General features: G+C 43.7%; 1 protein-coding gene across 1 annotated transcript in view; it reads left to right on the top strand.

Annotated features, from left to right (window-relative positions):
• Positions 1–22,586, top strand: part of LOC106565365 (unconventional myosin-VI) — a 126,679-nt gene that overhangs the window by 86,332 nt on the left and 17,761 nt on the right. The window contains exons 17-28 of the mRNA XM_014132524.3: positions 2,051–2,146; positions 2,400–2,570; positions 4,252–4,290; positions 4,395–4,488; positions 4,651–4,781; positions 4,894–4,971; positions 5,068–5,197; positions 6,229–6,319; positions 6,633–6,783; positions 10,554–10,762; positions 11,128–11,206; positions 20,043–20,203. Of these exons, the coding sequence (XP_013987999.2) occupies positions 2,051–2,146; positions 2,400–2,570; positions 4,252–4,290; positions 4,395–4,488; positions 4,651–4,781; positions 4,894–4,971; positions 5,068–5,197; positions 6,229–6,319; positions 6,633–6,783; positions 10,554–10,762; positions 11,128–11,206; positions 20,043–20,203 (1,430 nt within the window). The remainder of the gene's footprint in view (positions 1–2,050; positions 2,147–2,399; positions 2,571–4,251; positions 4,291–4,394; positions 4,489–4,650; positions 4,782–4,893; positions 4,972–5,067; positions 5,198–6,228; positions 6,320–6,632; positions 6,784–10,553; positions 10,763–11,127; positions 11,207–20,042; positions 20,204–22,586) is intronic.

The raw sequence follows: 22,586 nt of genomic DNA, 5'->3' as shown, positions 1-22,586 counted from the left end.
CAACACATACATACATACATACATACATACATACACACACCAACACATACATACACACACACCAACACATACATACACACACACCAACACATACATACACACACACCAACACATACATACACACACCAACACATACATGCATACATACATACATACATACATACATACATACATACATACACACACACCAACACATACATACACACACACCAACACATACATACACACACACCAACACATACATACACACACACCAACACATACATACACACACACCAACACATACATACACACACCTACACATACATACACACACACCAACACATACATACACACACACCAACACATACATACACACACACCAACACATACATACACACACCAACACATACATGCATACATACATACATACATACATACATACATACATACACACACACCAACACATACATACACACACACCAACACATACATACACACACCTACACATACATACACACACACCAACACATACATACACACACACACCAACACATACATACACACACACACCAACACATACATACACACACACACCAACACATACATACACACACACACCAACACATACATACATACACACACCAATACATACACACACCAACACATACATACACACACACCAATACATACACACACCAACACATACATACACACACACCAATACATACACACACCAACACATACATACACACATCGACACACCGACACACATTCACTCACACACCGACACACACTCACACCGACATGCACACACACACACCGACACGCCAACACATATATACACACACCAAGACATACATACACACACCAACACATACATACATACATACACACACCAACACATACATACACACACACCAACACATACATACACACACACCAACACATACATACACACACCAACACATACATGCATACATACATACATACATACATACATACATACATACATACATACATACACACACCAACACACACACACACCAACACATACATACATACATACATACATACATACATACACACACCAACACATACATACACACACACCAACACATACATACACACACACCAACACATACATACACACACACCAACACATACATACACACACACCAACACATACATACACACACACCAACACATACATACACACACACCAACACATACATACACACACACACCAACACATACATACACACACACACCAACACATACATACACACACACACCAACACATACATACACACACACACCAACACATACATACATACACACACCAATACATACACACACCAACACATACATACACACACACCAATACATACACACACCAACACATACATACACACACACCAATACATACACACACCAACACATACATACACACATCGACACACCGACACACATTCACTCACACACCGACACACACTCACACCGACATGCACACACACACACCGACACGCCAACACATATATACACACACCAAGACATACATACACACACCAACACATACATACATACATACACACACCAACACATACATACACACACACCAACACATACATACACACACACCAACACATACATACACACACCAACACATACATGCATACATACATACATACATACACATACATACATACATACATACATACATACATACATACATACATACATACATACATACACACACCAACACACACCAACACACACACACACACCAACACATACACACACCAACACACACACACATTCACACACACATCGACACACATTCACTCACACACCGACACACACTCACACCGACATGCACACACACACACACACACACACACACACACACACACACACACACACCGACACACCAACACATATATATACACACACCAGCACATACTCGCACACCAACACACACACATACACACACAAACCAACACATCTACACAGACACTATGTGAATTATGTAAAGAGGGTCTAATATAGTATGGTGCTGCTGTCTCTTCAGGTTCCTAGGAAGTCCAAGCTGGCTGTCCACAGGAACGTCAGAGATGATGAAGGATTCATCGTCAGACACTTTGCCGGAGCCGTGTGCTACGAGACGGTAACCGTCACGCACGTCGATGGTTATATGTCCATTTGCTCTTGGATGATTGGTTGATAACACTACGTCAACCTGTACTCCGTTATATCTCAAATGTGGTGTAACCATTTCAAAAAAATGTTTTACAATATACAGCTGCTGCTGGTAATAGTCTTCTCAGCTTGTTAGCAGTATCACACATGGCAAAGTCTGTTAAATGTTTTGTGTATGCGTGGGTATTTGTTTTTGTGTGTGTGTGCGCGCATGTCTGCAGACCCAGTTTGTAGAGAAGAATAATGATGCTCTCCATATGTCCTTGGAGAGCCTGGTGTGTGAGTCCAAGGATAAGTTTGTGAGGGAGCTTTTTGAGAACTCCAACAACAGCAAGGACTCCAAACAAAAGGCTGGCAAACTCAGCTTTATCAGTGTGGGCAACAAATTCAAGGTGAGGAAGGAGACTGTAGCAGCATTTGGTTCTGAGATGTCACTTTGATTTCAAAATACCTTCTTCTAGTTCAAGTTCATTTGTGTAAGTGTTTTTTCAGGTCGCCCAAGTCCAAACAGTGAAAATACATTTTCGGGATGGAAAAACTTTCAGTGTAAAATATTTTTTAAGAATATAATCTTTGAGAACTAAAAATCACCAAAATAAAAGACAGTGAGGGAGAATTGAAAATTAGAAAAACGAATGAATTTATCAGTATGGTTTTATGTTTGAGCAAAAGAACACAGCATTAGCCAGAATAATTGAATTGCAGGAAATTTGCTTTAAAACTGCAACATTTTCTCTCAGCAGCATGGCAAAAGTTGTAGAACTGCAGGAAATGTGCTTTTAAACTGCAAACATTTCTCTCAGCTCCAAGGAGAAATTGTAGATTTGAAGGAAATTTGCAAAGATAGGGGCTTCTAAAGTTGTCTCAAATTCAGACGGGCCCTGCCGTGCCCCAAGTTCCTTTTTTATCCAGAATACGACCCTGGTGTTTAGTTTGTAGTCTAATCATTTTTCCTATTGCTTATTTCAGATGTTTTCTGACACAATGTTAGAGAAAACTGTGTACAATTTCCAACTTTGACCTTTGAAATTCTAACCCCTTTCCTCTCCCTGCCGCTCTCCTTGCCACTCTTCTTTCATCCCTCCTTTCCTGTAGGCCTCTTCCAGTCTCCCACCTCTTTTCCTGAGAAATCCTTCCTTTGTGGAAAAAGTTGGATAAAGTCAGCTAGAGAAAGGGTATGAAAAAGTCAGAAAGCAGCACAGGGCTAAAAGTCAGTCACGAAGAAGTATAGCTTCAGCCAGGGACAGAAGGTAACTTGTCTCACTGTTGATTGTTTCGATAACCCAGTACTGCATCAGCAGATGCGCACACACAGCGCACACACAGCACCCATTGCTGTTTTCCTATCATACTCCTCCTCCACCTGTCTTCCTGTATGGTCTGTTTGTGTGTGGGGATGCTTGAGTTGACGCTTTTATTAATAATTCATCACGTAAGACATGACAAAATTACCTGAGTGTAGCATTGTAGAGAAAAGAACAAGACGGGATCTATTCAGTTTGATTACACACAGGTGTGCTTTTATTAATAAAACATCAAATAACATTAGAAAAGTTAAACAATGTGAGGCAATCTATTGCAATGCAATGCTGTGAGGAAGGGAACATAGCTAAGTTAAAAAATATATATATATTATGTTTTAAAATATTCATCTCTACTATTACCAGTGAAATATTGCCAAGTTGGGTCTTGCATACAGTCATTCTCTTGTGTTGCATAAAAGTATCTACATAGCACAGTTTCAGTAAATGTTTTATATATCTTGCGAAAACATTCAATTTAATTTAGGACTGTTGTAATCAAATCCTATTGAGAACAATGCAAGTGGCTTCTGCAGAATCCTCCTGAGTCATGCATGGATCTTTTTTGTCTTTCTGTGTGCTGATATCCCTCACCTGTCTTACTTTCTATTGGGTACGTCAGCATTATAACTAATGCTCTTTTCAGTTTTAAATGTGCAACGTCAAATATATTCCCAATTTGTTTGTAAGTGCTCCTAAGGACCTTCTTGTGCAGTGTGGTGGGACTCAGACTAAGTATTAAACAAGCTTCTTTTTCTGCCTGCCTTCACAGACCCAGTTGAACATACTGCTAGAGAAGCTTCGCAGCACTGTGAGTATCTGTGTCGCCATATCGGATGTCCTCTCTCTCACACTGGTAGTCAGCAACTGGCCTCAGATCCCATCTGATAGATATGATTTACCTGTCTTTCAAAGGGTTCCAGCTTCATTCGCTGTGTGAAACCCAACTTGAAGATGGTGAGCCACCAGTTTGAAGGAGCCCAGATTCTGTCTCAGCTGCAGTGTTCAGGTATTGGCTAGGAGAGGAAGAACATACTCGCAAAACTATTATTAACACATTCACGGAATAATAAAAAAAAGTTTTAAAAAATGCAGTAGTTCATTATCCGTTATAAAGATTACTACGGACACACACATACACAAACACTATTCTCTCCCCTTTCCTCACCAGGCATGGTGTCAGTGCTGGACTTGATGCAGGGAGGCTTCCCCTCCCGAGCCCCCTTCCATGAGCTCTACAACATGTACAAACAGTACATGCCTGACAAGCTCACACGACTGGACCCCAGGCTCTTCTGCAAGGTGGGTGGCTCCCCCAAGATCAGCATTCCATTTCATATAAACCTTGTATTATTCAGATGTTTATACTCTTAGAAGACTTTGACTGGTGGTTTTTGTTCTTGTTCCTCTGCAGGCTTTGTTCAAAGCGCTGGGGCTGAATGAGAATGACTACAAGTTTGGTTTGACCAGAGTGTTCTTCCGCCCTGGGAAGGTAAGCACTGCTTTCAGCTCTCTTTTTAATGTGCATGATTGTCATACAGGCCAAATGACCTTGAGTAATTCTCTTGATGTCCTGCTTCGTGGTCAGTTTGCGGAGTTTGACCAGATCATGAAGTCGGACCCGGACCACCTGGCAGAGCTGGTGAAGAAGGTCAACCAGTGGCTGGTCGTCAGCCGTTGGAAGAAGGTCCAGTGGTGCTCCCTTTCTGTCATCAAATGTACGTCAACACCCCTGACTCATACTCGCACTGAGCTGGACAATGTACTGTAGAGCAATAGCACTCCTCCTAGTTAACAATAATAATGGATTTAGTTGTTAGGGACCGATACAATGAAAAGTCCCTACATGGGCTTTGAAATGGTGGAAAAGACCAAACTAACTTCTCAAACAAAACAGCCAATATAATGAAAAGGGTTCAAATGATTTCTGCTGAGTCAGGAGTTGTTAAACTTGTCATAACTTTACATCATTTTGGCTCAACTTCTTCACAGGGCAATAGGTTGAGAAATAGTTTTTTCCTCTCCATTTAGTCGAACACTGATTACCACACTCCGGCAGCTGTATTCCACTACCATAGTTCTTATGTTTCACATTTCTATTGCTCGAGGCAATCTTTCACACTAAAAGCAGTTCCTTGAACCATTACCCTCTGTGCCAAGTTATATTGATTTTCCCTCCCATTTAACAAAGTGCAGCACCGGCAGTGCTTATTAGGGTAAAGTATAAAATCAATGATATCACGTTGTAAGCAATAACTGTAGACTGCCTCGGCCCACCAGTTTCCTGCTTTTTTCACCGTCAGGATATCCCATATCTGAGGATATATGCATTGTGATGGCTAGCCGATCTTCCATTTTATTTTCCCCCCAAAATTCAAACTTAATATCTGTATTAAGAGTTGTGTGTGGCTTTATCTCTGTGTGAATTGGCCCAATATCAAGTCAAATCAAATTGTATTGGTCACATACACATGATTAGCAGATGTTAATGCGAGTGTAGCGAAATGCTTGTGCTTCTAGTTCCGACAATGCAGTAATATCTATCAAGTAATCTAACAAATTCACAACTACCTTATACACCCAAATGTAAAGGGATGAATAAGAATATGTACATATAAATATATGGATGGCCGTGCGGCATAGGCAAGATGCAGTAGATGGTATAGAACAGTATATACATATGAGATGAGTAATGTAGGATATGTTGACAATACTATGTTGACTAGATTTGACAATTTATCCCCCCCAGTGAAGGAGAAGATGAAGTATCGTGCCTCTGCCCTTGTTAAGATTCAGAAGACCGTCCGCATGTGGCTCTGTAAGAAGAAACATAAGCCACGGTGGGTGTACACACACACGCACGCACACACACATTATCTTTGTTTAAAAGTGCTTCACACTCTGTGCCTTTTGATGGCTTCTCCACATTCTGCAGTTAGAAGTTGAAATCAATCTGGAGAGCTCAGCCGTGACTCGTGGCCGTCTGTCACCGTATTGCATTTGGAAAATATATATTGCTTTGGTGAATGCATCCATCCGGGTGATGGCTTTTTGAATTGTTTTGTTATCATGGTATTCTGACTGTACGTGTGTATGTGCACATGCGAGCGGGCTCACACTTACGTGTGTGTGCGTGGGCTCATACGGACACAGCGTCGACGGCATGGTGAAGGTGCGTAACCTGAAGATGCGTATGGAACGCTTCAACGAGGTGGTGGGCGCTCTGAAGGAGGGCAAGCAGGAGATGGCCCAGCAGGTCCAGGAGCTGGGGGCCTCCATCGACACCTTCATGGCCAATATCAAGGTGAGGAGGGCTCTCCTAGGCACAGATCTAGGATCAGCTTCCCCTGCCCCATTCCTAACCTTAAAGGTCCAATGCAGCTGTTTTTATCTCAATGTCAAATCATTTCTGGCTAACAATTAAGTACATTACTGTGATTTAGTTTTCAATTAAAATGGTCAAAAATAAACAAAAATAGCTTCTTAGCAAAATTCAAGAATTTATCTAGGACTGTTTGGGAGTTATCTGAGTGAGGATAACTGAAAACTAGCTGTTATTGGCAGAGAGGCTTTTCTTCTGATGATGTCACCAGGCAGGCTGAAATGTCAGACGGTCTTTTCAAACACTCTTATACTGAAAGGGCATTAGCATAATTGTCACAATTTCACATTATTATTTCAACCTCATAGTGTGTAAATGCATATAAAGCACAGGAAAATCACGTTTTTGGTCTGTACTAGGACTTTAACCATTAGTGGGGCAAATATAAAACGGACCCAGCGTCTATGGCAGGGATCATCAACTAGATTCAGCTGCAGAACAATTTTTTTCTTGAGTGGATGGTCAGGGGGCCAGAACATAATTACAAATCATTTGTAGACTGCAAATTGACCACAAGAAGCCCAAAGAGATATTTGCCTAAAACATCATTTCAAACCTTGCTTAATTTGTATACACATATCACTCTATTATGCGTGGGAATACTTTGCAACCGATTTCCAAAATTAAATAACTTGGAGCTGATTTGCTTGTGTTTTTACAAACTTTTATGTCGAACAATATTTTTTGGGGGAAATTGCTCAGTAAACTTCAAATAAAATCACCCACGGGCCAAATTCAGCCTGTGGGCCTCTAGTTTGGGAACACTGGTCTAGGGCCATCTTCACCCTACACCGAGGAGGCCAGGGTGACTCAGGGTGCATTCGTAAATTAGTTCTGGCTATCTGCTCTGATTTCAGATCACTCTTGTCTGAGTGTGCCAGAGAACAGAATAACTGCTGAATTTACGAACGCTCAACACCCTGTTGAATATGGCCGGTGTCAGTGTAAACCTTGGCAAAAAATCGTAATTAAATTGTTGCCAGCAGCACAGTTAGTCACCAACGCTCTGGATAACATGAGAACAGCCTAACCAGCTCTGCTCGGGTAAGAAAAATGGCCAGAGTGTGGTGTTCTCTCATTTGTCTGGAAGTAGCTAGCAAGCTAGCTAACTTTAGCCAGTTAGCTTGGGTGCTTGACTGCGTTGTGAGGTCAGAACGCTCGGATCAACCCTACTCCTCGGCCAGATCGTCCAGTATGTGCTCTGAATGCTCCGAGAGCGAAACGCTCTGAAATTACGAACGGACAATCTGACAACGCTCTGAATTTACGAGAGTGAATTTACGAACACACCCTCATATGTCTTAACTTTCTAATCTAATCCCGCTGTTCACATCGCATCTCTCTTATCTCATTTCATCTCCCTGTCATCTCGTCAGGAAGCCATTTCCTGGGGTTGTTTTGATCTGTAATCCTTTAATATGGCTAAATATGGTAAGGGTTCTCCCCTCTATTCTTCTGCTATAAACACCAGTCTGTATATGGTAAGGGATTTGTATTGATTATGGATCCCCATTAGCAGCTACTCTTCCTGGGATCCGGCAAAACTAAGGCAGTTATACAATTTTTTAAAACATTACAATACATTCATAACCGATTTCACATCACTCTAAGTGTGTGCCCTCAGGCCCCTACTCCACAACCACATATCTACAGCACAAAATCGTGTGTGTGTGTGTAGTGCTTATGTTATCGTGTGTGTTTGTTGCTTTACAGTCCTCGCTGTTCCATAAGGTGTATTTTTATCTGTTTTTTAAATCTGATTCTAGTGCTTGCATCAGTTATCTGATGTGGAATAGAATTCCAAGTAGTCATGGCTCTATGTGGTACAGTGCGCTTCCCATAGTCTGCTATGGACTTGGGGACTGTGAAGAGACCTCTGGTGGCATGTGGTTCAAATTATTTCTCAAATGAGTTGCCAAACTTTACATCATTTTGGCTGTATTTCGTCAGGGAAAGAGGTTGAGAAATACTGTGTTTTTCCAGTTTAATCGAACACTCCCCTCTCCCTGTGCTAGAAACACCAGTCTCCACTCGGGAGACTAAATGACAGGCATCCGAGCAGAACATTTTTCACATGAGCAAATGTCTCTAGTCTCCTCTCTTTCTCTCCCTCCCTTGCTCCCTAGTTCAGTCACCTCTGTGTGTCTGCCCGACCCTGCGCTCCTCTGTTAGCCCATTGGCATCTGCTCTGTGTTCACCAGCGCTCGATGCTATTCCTAGTACATTATGACGCACCTAGTGTTGCATCGCTAAGGGCCTAGCGTAGCATCGCTAGCTGAATTATACAATAGTCATAAACAAGTCAGCTTGTCATTTCCCATTGTGGTGTATGTCTGAACCACGTCAGGGAAATCAATCCACCCTATACCCCCCACCGACAGACAGGGTGTGACTCCGAGGTGACCAGGGCAGCAGTGGTAGCAGTGGTGGTGGTGCTCTCAGTCGATGTCTCTCTGGTTAGCTTATTGAATAGATCGTGAGGGTGTCACAACCCTAAACAGACAAGGGGATTTCTGCCAGGCCCACTGCGGAGGGATGCCCCTCTCACTTCCTGGAATCGGACAGTTTTAATTACACCACTTATATAGGAAACAAGGATTAAATGAGAAAAAGTTCAATTAAATGAGATTCTGGGATATTTGGAATTGGATGTTACTTTTAGCATATTCCCCATACACTGAAAAGACTCTCATATGCCTGTGTTAAAGTCGGTGCGCTCCTGTGTCTGCAGCAGTGCTAATGGGGATGGTAGTAGCACATATTGGGAATCATAACCAACGATTAACAAAGTTTAGTCTACGAAGGCATATGTTGTCTACATTGTATTCAGACCCCTTGACATTTTTAACATTTTGTTACGTTACAGCCTTATTCTAAAATTGATTAAATATTTTTTTTTACATCAATCTACACACAATACCCGATAATGACAAGGCAAAAACAGATTTTTAGAAATGTAAAAAATGTTTTTTTTAAATATCATATTTACTTAAGTATTCAGACCCTTTACTCAGTACTTTGTTGAAGCACCTTTGGCAGTGATTACAGTCTCGAGTTTTCTTGGGTATGACGCTATAAGCTTGGCGCACATGTATTTGGGGAGTTTCTCCCATTTATTCTCTGCAGATCCTCTCAAAGCTTTGTCAGGTTGGATGGGGAGCATCACTGCACAGCTATTTTCAGGACTCTCCAGAAATGTTAGATCGGGTACAAGTCCGGGCTCTGGCTGGGCCACTCAAGGACATTCAGAGACTTGTCCCGAAGCCACTCCTGCGTTGTCTTGGCTGTTTGCTTAGGGTTGTTGTCCTGTTGGAAGATGAACCTTCACCCCAGTCTGAGGTTCTGGCCAAAGAGTTCAATCTTGGTTTCATCAGACCAGAGAATCTTGTTTCACATGCTCTGGAAGTCCTTTAGGTGCCTTTTTGCAAACTCCAAGCGAGCTGTCATGTGCCTTTTACTGAGGATTTTTTATTTAATCCATTTTAGAATAAGGCTGTAACGTAACAAAATGTGGAAAAAGTAAACTGGTCTGAATACTTTCAAAATGCACTGTATATGTTTATAATATTAACCATGACATACTGTATGACAGACAAGTACAAATAATTCAGGTTTTAGCCTATTGTTTTTTGTTGTTGTAATAGGCCTATGACACCACTCCTATGACCTTTGACCTATGCCCCCTCCTATAGGCCACAGTGATGACCCGAAAGGAGATTGACCAGGAGTACCAGGTGCTGGTGAAGAGCTCGGAGCAGCTGCTCTCCTCCATGCAGAAGAAGAAGCAGGAGGAAGACGAGATGGAAAGGCTGCGGCGCATCGAAGAGGAGATGGAAAGAGAGAGGAAGAGGAGGGAGGAGGACGACCAGCAACGGCAGCAGGAGGAGAACGACAGAAAGAAGTAAGGGGGCGATCGAAACATAAATGGGCTAGCACTGGGGTGGGCTATTTTGGTAGTGGAGGTCTTTTGGATCTAGTGTGTTAGTGCGGGGCCAGAATAAAAGCCTGCACAGGTGCACCAAAGCAGCACTTCATATTTTGGTTGAAGTCATTGGCATGATGACCTCTCAATTTTAAAGAAACCCCCAACCGGATATGTCCAGAGTTGATGCTATGAGACTGAGCTTGTACATGGTTCATGGTTTGATGATGTCATTGAGAACATTGATCAGGCAGGAGGCATGTCCATCTGTGATCTAAAGTAACATGGCGCTTTGCCATATAAGAGCATTAACCACGTCTGTCGTCCCTGCTCCCTCTCATTAGGAAATCGGAGATGGAGCATAAGAGGAAGCAGGAGGAGGAGGAGAGGAAGAGGAGGGAGGAAGAAAAGAAGATTATGCAGGTTTGTGACCCTACTGAAGGTCCCTTTTTGTGGAAAAGGAGAGCTTTGTTACCCTTCTCCTCCTACAAGACACTCCAAACACTGCCCACTTTATCATATATTGACCATTTTGCCTGATAGTAGACTGTGGTCTCTTACCATGGAGCAGCCTGTAGTCTCTTACCATGGAGCAGCCTGTAGTCTCTTACCATGGAGCAGCCTGTAGTCTCTTACCATGGAGCAGCCTGTAGTCTCTTACCATGGAGCAGCCTGTAGTCTCTTACCATGGAGCAGCCTGTAGTCTCTTACCATGGAGCAGCCTGTAGTCTCTTACCATGGAGCAGCCTGTAGTCTCTTACCATGGAGCAGCCTGTAGTCTCTTACTATAGAGCAGCAATGGATTGATTTTTTTACCAGTCATGTTTGTTATACTGATATCTCTACAAATTTAATCTGTATATATGTAAGTATATATTTTTTCTTCCAACCTAATAAGATATATGCATGCCATTTAGCAGACACTTTTATCCAAAGTGACTTAGTCATGAGAATCGAACCCACAACCCTGGCTTTGCAAGCACCATGATCTACCAACTGAGCTACACTACTGTTCCCGCTGAGTGAAAGTCATTTGCTCCCCCGTCTCACAGGGAGACTGCCAGGGTCTTGGCATTCGTCAGATTCCCCAGTGGGTCATCCCTTGATCACTCCTGCTGACTTTCTCCTTCCCAGACCTACCTTGCTCCCTCTAGACTGAGTCCTCTGCTTTCCACACTGCCCTCCATTACCATTTGCCAGTTTGCTTATTTTCTTCTCCAGTTTGCTTATTTTCTTCTCTGTCCTACCTTGTATTCCCCCTCCTGTCCTCTCCTACCCTGTATTCCCCCTCCTGACCTCTTCTGCCCTGTATTACCCCTCCTGTCCTCTTCTGCCCTGTATTCTCCCTCATGTTCTTTTCTGCCCTGTATTCCCCCTCCTGTCCTCTTCTGCCCTGTATTCCCCCTCCTGTCCTCTTCTGCCCTGTATTCCCCCTCCTGTCCTCTTCTGCCCTGTATTCCCCCTCCTGTCCTCTTCTGCCCTGTATTCCCCCTCCTGTCCTCTTCTGCCCTGTATTCCCCCTCCTGCCCTCTTCTGCCCTGTATTTCCCCTTCTGTCCTCTTCTGCCCTGTATTTCTTCTCCTGTCCTCTTCTGCCCTGTATTCCTCCCCCCGTCCTCTTCTGCCCTGTATTACCCCTCTTGTCTTCTCCTACCCTGTATTCCCATTCTCTACTTTTCTCTTCCTCTGGCCCTCTTCCTACCTTCATCCCCCTTTTCTTCTGTCTTGTATTGCCATATGCTGTTCCCTCTTTCTCTCCTCTGCCCTCTATTCCCAGCCTCTGGCCCCCTTTTCCCCCCTCTTTTTTTCCCTTTTCCTCTCATTCTTTTTCTGTTCTCAACTCTCCATCTCCATCAATCCTTTTCTTTCCTCATTTATCACATTTTTTTAACACGGGACACCGATCCCGTGTTAAAACATTGTGTTTCCCTCTCAATCACACTTTGTTTTTATAGGAAAACCACTAAATTTGATTTTCTAAGTTAACAACAATGCTTAAACCACATCAGGAGACCACTTTTGACATCTGGGAGAAAAATGTATTTTTGGTGGACACAAAGTACAGGAGGATGGCTGGGCAGTGGTCCGAAAGGGGGCTAGGCCCCCCATCCGGAAGTTGGAGAATGCGTTTTTCAAAACCTGAAACAACTTTTCCAGAGCCATAATCATTATGCTGTATCTTCCTTTTTTTAAATAAACTAAATGTGCTTCTATGCATCTCTGTAAAATCTGGGTAAAAGATTAAAAGGAATGTGAGTGTTACTAACTACATATAGTAATTGCTTGCTTTTCTAAAGTCTACCAACCTTGCCAGCAGGCATGCCAACTAAAATAGTTAAATAATCTAGCTACTCTGACTTGATTGATAGCCTGAAATGGCTTCTTGGTAGCTAGTTATGAGGTTGGGAGATACAATATATATACAAAAATATGTGGACACCCCTTCAAATTAGTGGATTCGGCTATTTCAGTCACACCTGTTGCTGACAGGTGTATAAAATCGAGCACACAGCCATGCAATCTACATAGACAAACATTGGCAGTAGAATGCCCTTACTGAAGAGCTCAGTGACTTTCAACGTGGCATCCTTTCCAACAAGTCAGTTCATCACATTTCTGCCCTCCTAGAGCAGCCCCGGTCAACTGTAAGTGCTGTTATTGTGAAGTGGAAATGTCTAGGAGCAACATCAACTCAGCTGCGAAGTGGTAGACCACACAAGCTCACAGAATGTGACCGCTGAAGCGTGTAGCGAGTAAAAATCGTTTGTCAGTTGCAACACTCACTACCGAGTTCCAAACTGCCTCTGGAAGCAACATCAGCACAATAACTGTTCGTCAGCAGCTTCATGAAATAGGTTTCCATGGCCGAGCAGCCACACAAGCCTAAGATCATCATGTGCAATGCTAAGCGTCGGCTGGAGTGGTGTAAAGCTCGCCGCCATTGGACTCTGGAGCAGTGGAAACGCGTTCTCTGGAGTGATGAATCACGCTTCACCATCTGGCAGTCCGATGGACGAATCTGGGTTTGGCAGAGCCAGGAGAAAACTACCTGCCCGGATGCGTAGTGCCAACTGTAACATTTAGTGGAGGAAGAATAATAATCTGGCTGTTTTCCATATTTCGGGCTAGGCCCCTTAGTTGCAGTGAAGGGAAATCTTAACGTTACAGCATACAATGACATTCTAGACGATTCTGTGCTTGCAACTTTGTGGAAACAGTTTGGGGAAGACCCTTTACTGTTTCAGCATGACAATGCCCTTGGGCACAAATCGAGGTCCATACAGAAATGGTTTGTCAAGATCGGTGTGTAAAAACTTGACTGGCCTACGCCGACTGCTTGCCAGGCCTAATTGCCCAACATCAGTGCCCGACCTCACTAATGCTATGGGCAAAACTCCTCACCACGAGACGAGAGTCACTCACTTTAAAGTCACTGTCTGGCAATGCCCGACATCCTAGAAAATCCTTTGGTTTACTTGTCCCAATTCGTTACCATGGATATATAACCATGTTGCATGATTTCTGAATGGCAAAGGGATATAGGAGATCAACTTTATTCAGTCTATATTCAGTCAGTTAGGCATATTTTATAAACTAGTCAACTCTTGCTGTTCAGTTGTCAATCAAAGCACAGTAAATGGCCTACTATGCGCCACGACTCTGTGTGGTTGGCTATGTGAAACACTCAAAAGAAAATGTATGTATCAGAAAACAATAGTTAGGCCAAGTTGTGGATTTCCTCGTTACCACTTAGGGTGAATTCGGAAGTAAGTGGAGCACTTTTTGCATTTCCGTCCTCTGTATCCTCTTTCAACATCTATCCAACATATTAGCCCAACACATTATACATTTCTGAAATCCTCAACATGTTTCCTAATTACACAAAAAGGACAAATGTTGATATCATATTCACAGCATGCATGACACACCCAATTGTGTACACTGAGCCAAAACCATATTTTCATTTCGCATTAGGTCTACAGGAACAGCAAGTTAAATATTATAGTTCTGCTTGCTGCAGGATAACAGTTCTACAAGAAACAGAGGCCTGCCTAGTCTAAGTATACTGGATCTCTTTCATCCATTGGAAATGTCTATAAGACTGTCCTACTTTAGCTAGCTATGGTTGATAAAGCGGGACAAAGAAAATTATAACATTTTAACATAATATTGGCAACTTTTTATTTATTTTGATGCACCAGTACATGGTATTTACATTTACATCACAGTTTTGCACAGTGCATTATTTATCAAATCAAATCAAATTTATTTCAAATGCCCTTCTTACATCAGCTGATATCTCAAAGTGCTGTACAGAAACCCAGCCTAAAACCCCAAACAGCAAGTAATGCAGGTGTAGAAGCACGGTGGCTAGGAAAAACTCCCTAGAAAGGCCAAAACCTCGGAAGAAACCTAGAGAGGAACCAGGCTATGAGGGGTGGCCAGTCCTCTTCTGGCTCTGCTGGGTGGAGATTATAACAGAACATGGCCAAGATGTTCAAATGTTCATAAATGACCAGCATGGTCAAATAATAATAATCACAATAGTTGTTGAGGGTGAAACAAGTCAGCACCTTGAGTAAATGTCAGTTGGCTTTTTCATAGCCGATCATTGAGAGTATCTCTACCGCTCCTGCTGTCTCTAGAGAGTTGAAAACAGCAGGTCTGGGACAGGTAGCACGTCCGGTGAACAGGTCAGGGTTCCATAGCCGCAGGCAGAACAGTTGAAACTGGAGCAGCAGCATGGCCAGGTGGACTGGGGACAGCAAGGAGTCATCATGCCAGGTAGTCCTGAGGCATGGTCCTAGGGCTCAGGTCCTCCGAGAGAGAAAGAGAGAATTAGAGAGAGCATACTTAAATTCACACAGGACACCGGATAAGACAGGAGAAATACTCCAGATATAACAGACTGACCCTAGCCCCCCGACACATAAACTACAGCAGCATAAATACTGGAGGCTGAGCCAGGAGGGGTCAGGAGACACTGCGGCCCCATCCGATGATATGGCCGTTTTATGACCGTTTATGACCGTTTTATAACCTTAACATCAAAATAGAAAAAAGTATTCTTCGCAGGGTGAGCTCCCTGTTAGAAGCTTGCTCTGCCCCCCTTAATGTCACACGAGTGAAGTGATATGATTTTGATCATGTGGTTCCTCTGCAAGGGCTTAGTGACAATAGTTTTGATTTTCACTTGTTAGACCAAGGAATAAACACGGATTAAGCTTTCCCAGTTTTTATATGATGGCCCACTTTTTTCTGAATTCAGCTATGTTACATGGGATGTGCTAATCCACAAGCATCATGCTCTCTCCCTCCTCCGTGTAAAGAAATTAGACTGCAACCAGAGATCTGTATGACGAGATGCTAATGTCTCCACACTAACAATGGGAGTCGTTGTCCCAAAAGCGGGAAGGCAGGCGACAATTTTGGGTCCAAAATAAGGGTCCAAAATTAGCCATCCCCTCGAATGACGCAATGTCAGTCGCACTCCATACTGCTTTTTCCCACGTGGACAAAAGGAACACCTATGTGAGAATGCTGTTCATTGACTACAGCTTAGCGTTCAACACCATAGTGCCCTCAAAGCTCATCACTAAGCTAAGGATCCTGGGACTAAACATCTCCATCTGCAACTGGATCCTGGTCTTCCTGACGAGCCGCCCCCAGGTGGTAAGGGTAGGCAACAACACATCTGCTACGTTGATCGTCAACACTGGGGCCCCTCAGGGGTGCGTGCTCACTCCCCTCCTGTACTCCCTGTTCACCAACGACTGTGTGGCCAAGCACAACTTCAACACCATCAATAAGTTTGCAGATTACACAACAGTGGTAGGCCTGATCACCGACAACAATGAGACAGCCTATAGGGAGGAGGTCAGAGACCTGGCAGTGTGGTGCCAGGACAACAACCTCTCCCTCAATGTGAGTAAGACAAAGGATCTGACCATGGACTATAGGAAAAGGCGAGCCGAACAAGCCCCCATTAACGTTGATGGGGCTGAAGTGGAGCGGGTCGAGAGTTTCAAGTTCCTTGGTGTCCACATCGCCAACAAACTATCATGGTCCAAACACACCAAGACAGTTGTGAAGAGAGCACGACAACAACTTTCCACCCTCAAGAGACTGAAAAGATTTTACATGGGTCCCCAGATCCACAAAACATAATACAGCTTCACCATTTAGAGCATCCTGACCGGTTGCATCACCGCCTGGTATGGCAACTGCTCGGCATTTGACCGTAAGGCGCTACGGAGGGTAGTGCATACGGCCCAGTAAATCAATGGGGCCAAGCTTCCTGACATCCAGGACCTATATACTAGGTGGTGTCAGAGAAAGGCCCCAAACATTGTCAGACTCCAGTCACCCAAGTCATAGGCAAGCGGTACCGGAACGCCAAGTCTAGGACCACAAAAGGCTCCTTAACAGCTTCTGCCATAAAACGACTGAACAATTAATCAAAGGTCATACTGCCTATTTACATCCCCCCCCCCCCCCATTGTTTTTACGCTACTCGCTGTTTATTATCTATGCATAGTCACTATGCTTTACCCCCGCACATTGACTCGGTACCGGTACCCCCTGTATATAGCCTCGTTATTGTAATGTAATTTTCTTGTGTTATTTTTAGATTATTTATTTTTTACATTAGTTAAGAAAATATTTACTAACTCTATTTCTTGAACTGCATTGTTGGTTAAGGGCTTGTAAGTAAGCATTTCACAGTAAGGTATTCGGCGCATGTGACAAATACAATTTCATTTGGAGCCTATCCTATCAACAGATCGCTCGAAGATGCATATCGTTCATTATAGCGAGAGCGGGCACGACGGACTAACCAATTAAAACTTTTAAATTAAAAGTAGCCTAGTTAGTGTAATATGAAGTGGAAAATGTATCTCTCTCGCTCTCTCTCTCGCCAGTTTTCTATTTTCTTGCTCTACTGTTCTCTAGTCCCTACAATCCTGTTCTCTCCCTCTCAACCCACCAGCCCTCCCTTTTTTTCCTGCAATCCTGTTTTTATTTAACTAGGCAAGTCAGTGAAGAACAAATTCTTATTTACAATGACGGCCACACCCGGACGATGCTTGGCCAATTGTGCGCCGCCCTATGGGACTCCCAATCACGGCCAGTTGTGATACAGCCTGGATTCGAACCAGGGTGTCTGTAGTGACACCTCTAGCATTGAGATGCAGTGCCTTAGACTGCTGGAGCCCCTCAACCCACCAGCCCTTCCTTTTTCCCTGCCCTCCTATTCTTTCCCTCTCCACCCCCTTTTGCGTCTTCCTCTACCCTCCTATTATCGCCTTGGTGATTCTCTCCTGGAGGTCACCACCACTACACTGTCTCTAATCTACCAGGGGTAAAGGCCCAGGCCTGATAAAACCTCTCCTGCTAGTCTAGGAGTCCTAGGAGTACTGATGCTAGGTCAATGAATGCACCTCAAGCAGAAGCACTCATGTCTGCTCTTTTCAGCTCAACCCAGCCCAGCATTGATATTCACATATCTGTTGCCTTTAGCAGTCCGTTTCACACACAAAGCTTTCATCAGTTATGAGTTTCTGAAGCCTCTCTCTTACGTCCACAAGAGCCTTAGCTCAACCTACCTCAAAGGTTTCCTCTGCAACTTCTCAGAATTTGTCTAGAACAGCAAAAATCTGTTTCTCCCTCTCCAGCTTTCTTTGCTGCCTACCTAGACAGCCCTCCGATAAACAGCGAGCTATTAAACAGCCCTCCGATAAACAGCCCTCCAACTTCCTCATAACGTCTTAAGAGTTCCCACTGACCTTTAGTCTCTGATGAAGTTGTTTTTGCGGTTGTCTGCTGAGTGCTCTTCTGTCTGCTGGGTGCTCTTCTGTCTGCTGGGTGCTCTTCTGTCTGCTGGGTGCTCTTCTGTCTGCTGGGTGCTCTTCTGTCTGCTGGGTGCTCTTCTGTCTGCTGGGTGCTCTTCTGTCTGCTGGGTGCTCTTCTGTCTGCTGGGTGCTCTTCTGTCTGCTGGATGCACTTCTGTCTGCTGGGTGCTCTTCTGTCTGCTGGGTGCTCTTCTGTCTGCTGGGTGCTCTTCTGTCTGCTGGGTGCTCTTCTGTCTGCTGGGTGCTCTTCTGTCTGCTGGGTGCTCTTCTGTCTGCTGGGTGCTCTTCTGTCTGCTGGATGCACTTCTGTCTGCTGGGTGCTCTTCTGTCTGCTGGGTGCTCTTCTGTCTGCTGGGTGCTCTTCTGTCTGCTGGGTGCTCTTCTGTCTGCTGGGTGCTCTTCTGTCTGCTGGGTGCTCTTCTGTCTGCTGGGTGCTCTTCTGTCTGCTGGGTGCTCTTCTGTCTGCTGGGTGCTCTTCTGTCTGCTGGGTGCTCTTCTGTCTGCTGGGTGCTCTTCTGTCTGCTGGGTGCTCTTCTGTCTGCTGGATGCACTTCTGTCTGCTGGGTGCTCTTCTGTCTGCTGGGTGCTCTTCTGTCTGCTGGGTGCTCTTCTGTCTGCTGGGTGCTCTTCTGTCTGCTGGGTGCTCTTCTGTCTGCTGGATGCACTTCTGTCTGCTGGGTGCTCTTCTGTCTGCTGGGTGCTCTTCTGTCTGCTGGGTGCTCTTCTGTCTGCTGGGTGCTCTTCTGTCTGCTGGGTGCTCTTCTGTCTGCTGGGTGCTCTTCTGTCTGCTGGGTGCTCTTCTGTCTGCTGGGTGGCTCTTCTGTCTGCTGGGTGCTCTTCTGCGTCGTCTAGATGCGAAATCACAGGGAGAGACTCATTAGCAGCTGCTACAACCAGGATAATATATCTAATCAGGCCTTACCACACGCAGGCCATGTTATTGTTCTCCTCCTGCCACTCAGGGCTAATCGAGGCTCCATCGCTCCCCAGGACAGAGACTGATGGGGTAGAGTTGGCCCGGCACAGCCCCTCAGCCCCTGGCCCTGCTCTAATGTCTGGCTACAGAGGTCTCTGAATTTCTCCCCTGAAAAGTGTGAGAAGAACAACATCCGAGTTGTGTTTACTGGCTTTGTTTGAAGATTAAAAGTGGCGTGTTCGGTCAATCACTATGAAAATGTGAATCTATGGCATTTAATAAATACTCTTCCTAACTTTTTAAATTTCAACTTTTTGAAAGTCGAGGCCTAGTGATAATGATAGTCTATTCTTTGCTCTAGTGATGCTTCACATCAATAACGGTTTTCATATAGGGATTGTATGCCCTGTAGATGAACGACTCATGATGATGCGATGGAGATGTTGAGAATTATGATGCAGTGACGATGATGAACGTGTGTTTGTGTTCAGGTGGAGATGGACATCCAGATAGCGCTGGAGCGGGAGCAGGACGTCCAGCGATCGGCCTTGTTGGAGCAGGAGAGGAGAGACAGAGAGCTGGCCATGAGGATCGCCCAGAGTGAAGCCGATCTCATCAACGACGAGGCCCAGATGGACCCCAGTCTTCGCAGGTACACATATAGATGGACAGATAAGTGGGTATTTCTGTATGTTAGTATGATTATATTGTCATGTGTCAATACTCAAGCCCTAGATTAGGATTTTACAGGGCCTCACCAAGGTTGTTGTTTAACCCAGAAATGTTTTAATAGGAGCTGAAAGGATTCAACACGTCAAATAAAAATAGCTGTTGTATTTCTTAGGTCCATAAGGAGACTACGCCTGTCCACTGCATGCATATGTAACCTCTTTTCTCCTCCTCTTGTTCTCCCCTCTCCCAGCAATGGGTCTTTCTCAGGTCTCTATCCAAACACAGTGAGAGTCATGTAAGACATTAGCCAACAGCTTAGCCTCCTGCTTCCTTCCAGTAACCTAACACAACCCATTAATCCTCCATTTCAACCTCATCTAATCTTTCATCAACCTAGATCCAGGATTATACCAATCCATGCAAAGCCATCATAAACAATACGCTAATTATCTAATTCTTCACATTGGATAGAACCAAATTACACTGCGTTCCAGTCATGATTCAATCCGCCATTGTGTTCCCCGCCCAGGGCATGAATAAACAGGGCCAGGGGATAAGCACGTCTGATAATTAGCCTGTCGCAAACATATGACCATGACCACTGTGTGCCAAATCTAAACAGGAATGTATAATAGGTCATTCCAATCAGCTTCTGATGGTTTTTCTGTTGCCCCAGTCTAATCATACCATATCCTCTGGTTGCAGTGCTGATGGACATCAACATCTCCAGGCATTCACAATGTATATTCTATGGCTTTTTTCATACATTGTATTTGTTCTTATTGACATGGAAAACATGTATTTTCCATTCCTATTGTATCTTTGATAGCTAGCTTTGCACAATTACTTGAACAAACACACAATGCTCATTCCCCTCTAAACTAATCAACTACACAGTTGAGATGTACTGTAGAACTAACTCCTAACCACCGTTGGTGACAGGACTTAATAACTAGTTAGTACTCAGTCTTAACACTCCAGTAATGATATCAGTAGCACCTACCGTCATAGAGATGATAGGTTTAGTCATGGTTAGTTACAGTTGGAACAGAGTAGTATCTGTGTTTCCTGAACACCTGACCTACAGGTTACCTGTTCGCTCATCAGGTGACTTCTTCACGACTGCTCACTGAGGGATACAGTTAAGCATCTTCCACCGCTCACAGGTGTCAACACAGTGTGAGACTGTCACAACATGCGCTGACATCACGTATCAGATGGCTGCACACACAGCTCTTAGTGGAAGCCTCCCTGGTCTCCGTGACTAATGGGGAATACTATTACAGATACAGGTGAAACACCAACATAGTGTATTTTAATAGGGCGAACAGCTTCAATGTGCCTTGTTATACAAGTGTCTAGAACTCTTTTGGAGGGATGCGACACCAAGATATGTTGTGTGCTTTGTTGATGGTGGTGGAAAATGCTGTCTCAGGCGTCAGTCCAGAATCTTCCATAAGTGTTCTATTGGGTTAAAATCTGGTGACTGAGACACACACGCACATTTTAAACCCCCTATGCTCCTTTGAGACCCCTCTTTCAAAGTCACTGAGATCATGGTAGCCAAAACAATTGGCAACTGGGCATTTTTATACATGACCCTAAGCATGATGGGATGTTAATTGCTTAATTAACTCAGGAACCACACGTCTGTTGAAGCACCTGCTTGCAATAGGTCGTTATCAATAAAACGTCACCATTTTGCATGGAATAATAAAAAATATATATCTGACTATGCTCATTAAGAGGTGATGAAAATAAAACCAAATATTTATAAAATTAAACTCCTATGAAAATGGCACGTAGTTATCAATGGTTTTAGTGGAGCTGGGGTCTTCTTGCCCCCCAGCAGCCAAATTGAACGCTCTGCACCATATTGTGACGTTTTATTGATAACAACCTATGTACTTTGTATCCCTCATTTACTCAATTGTTTCCTTTATTTTGGCAGTTACCTGTGTATGAATATGTATGATTCAGAGACAATGTTCAGTAATTTTTGTACACTGGTATTATTGTGTTTATAGGGAGGAAATGGCCCTGGAAATGTCAACTTCTGGCTTGGTGGTAATGGCGATAAATGGTTTGTTGCCAGATACACAATCACCAGAATCACCCAAATTAATCAAACAAATAATTTCCGAAAATCATTGTTTTGTTCATTATAAAATAGTTTAAAATCCTAGTGAGCAATGGGAAATGAAGACATTTTTGCCAAGGGTGTTATCTTGTTAAATGTATTGTATCTTGAAATCAGATTGTGTGTGTGTGTGTGTGTGTGTGTGTGTGTGTGTGTGTGTGTGTGTGTGTGTGTGTGTGTGTGTGTGTGTGTGTCTATTTTAGGATAAAATCTGATTTTGTGT

This window comes from Salmo salar, chromosome 01 (assembly GCF_965601325.2).
Source record: "Salmo salar chromosome 01, fSalSal1, whole genome shotgun sequence".
In the NCBI taxonomy this organism is placed as follows: Eukaryota; Metazoa; Chordata; class Actinopteri; order Salmoniformes; family Salmonidae; genus Salmo; species Salmo salar.
The sequence above is the reverse complement of the archived record's forward strand: the minus strand, read 5'-3'. Positions and strand labels throughout refer to the sequence as shown.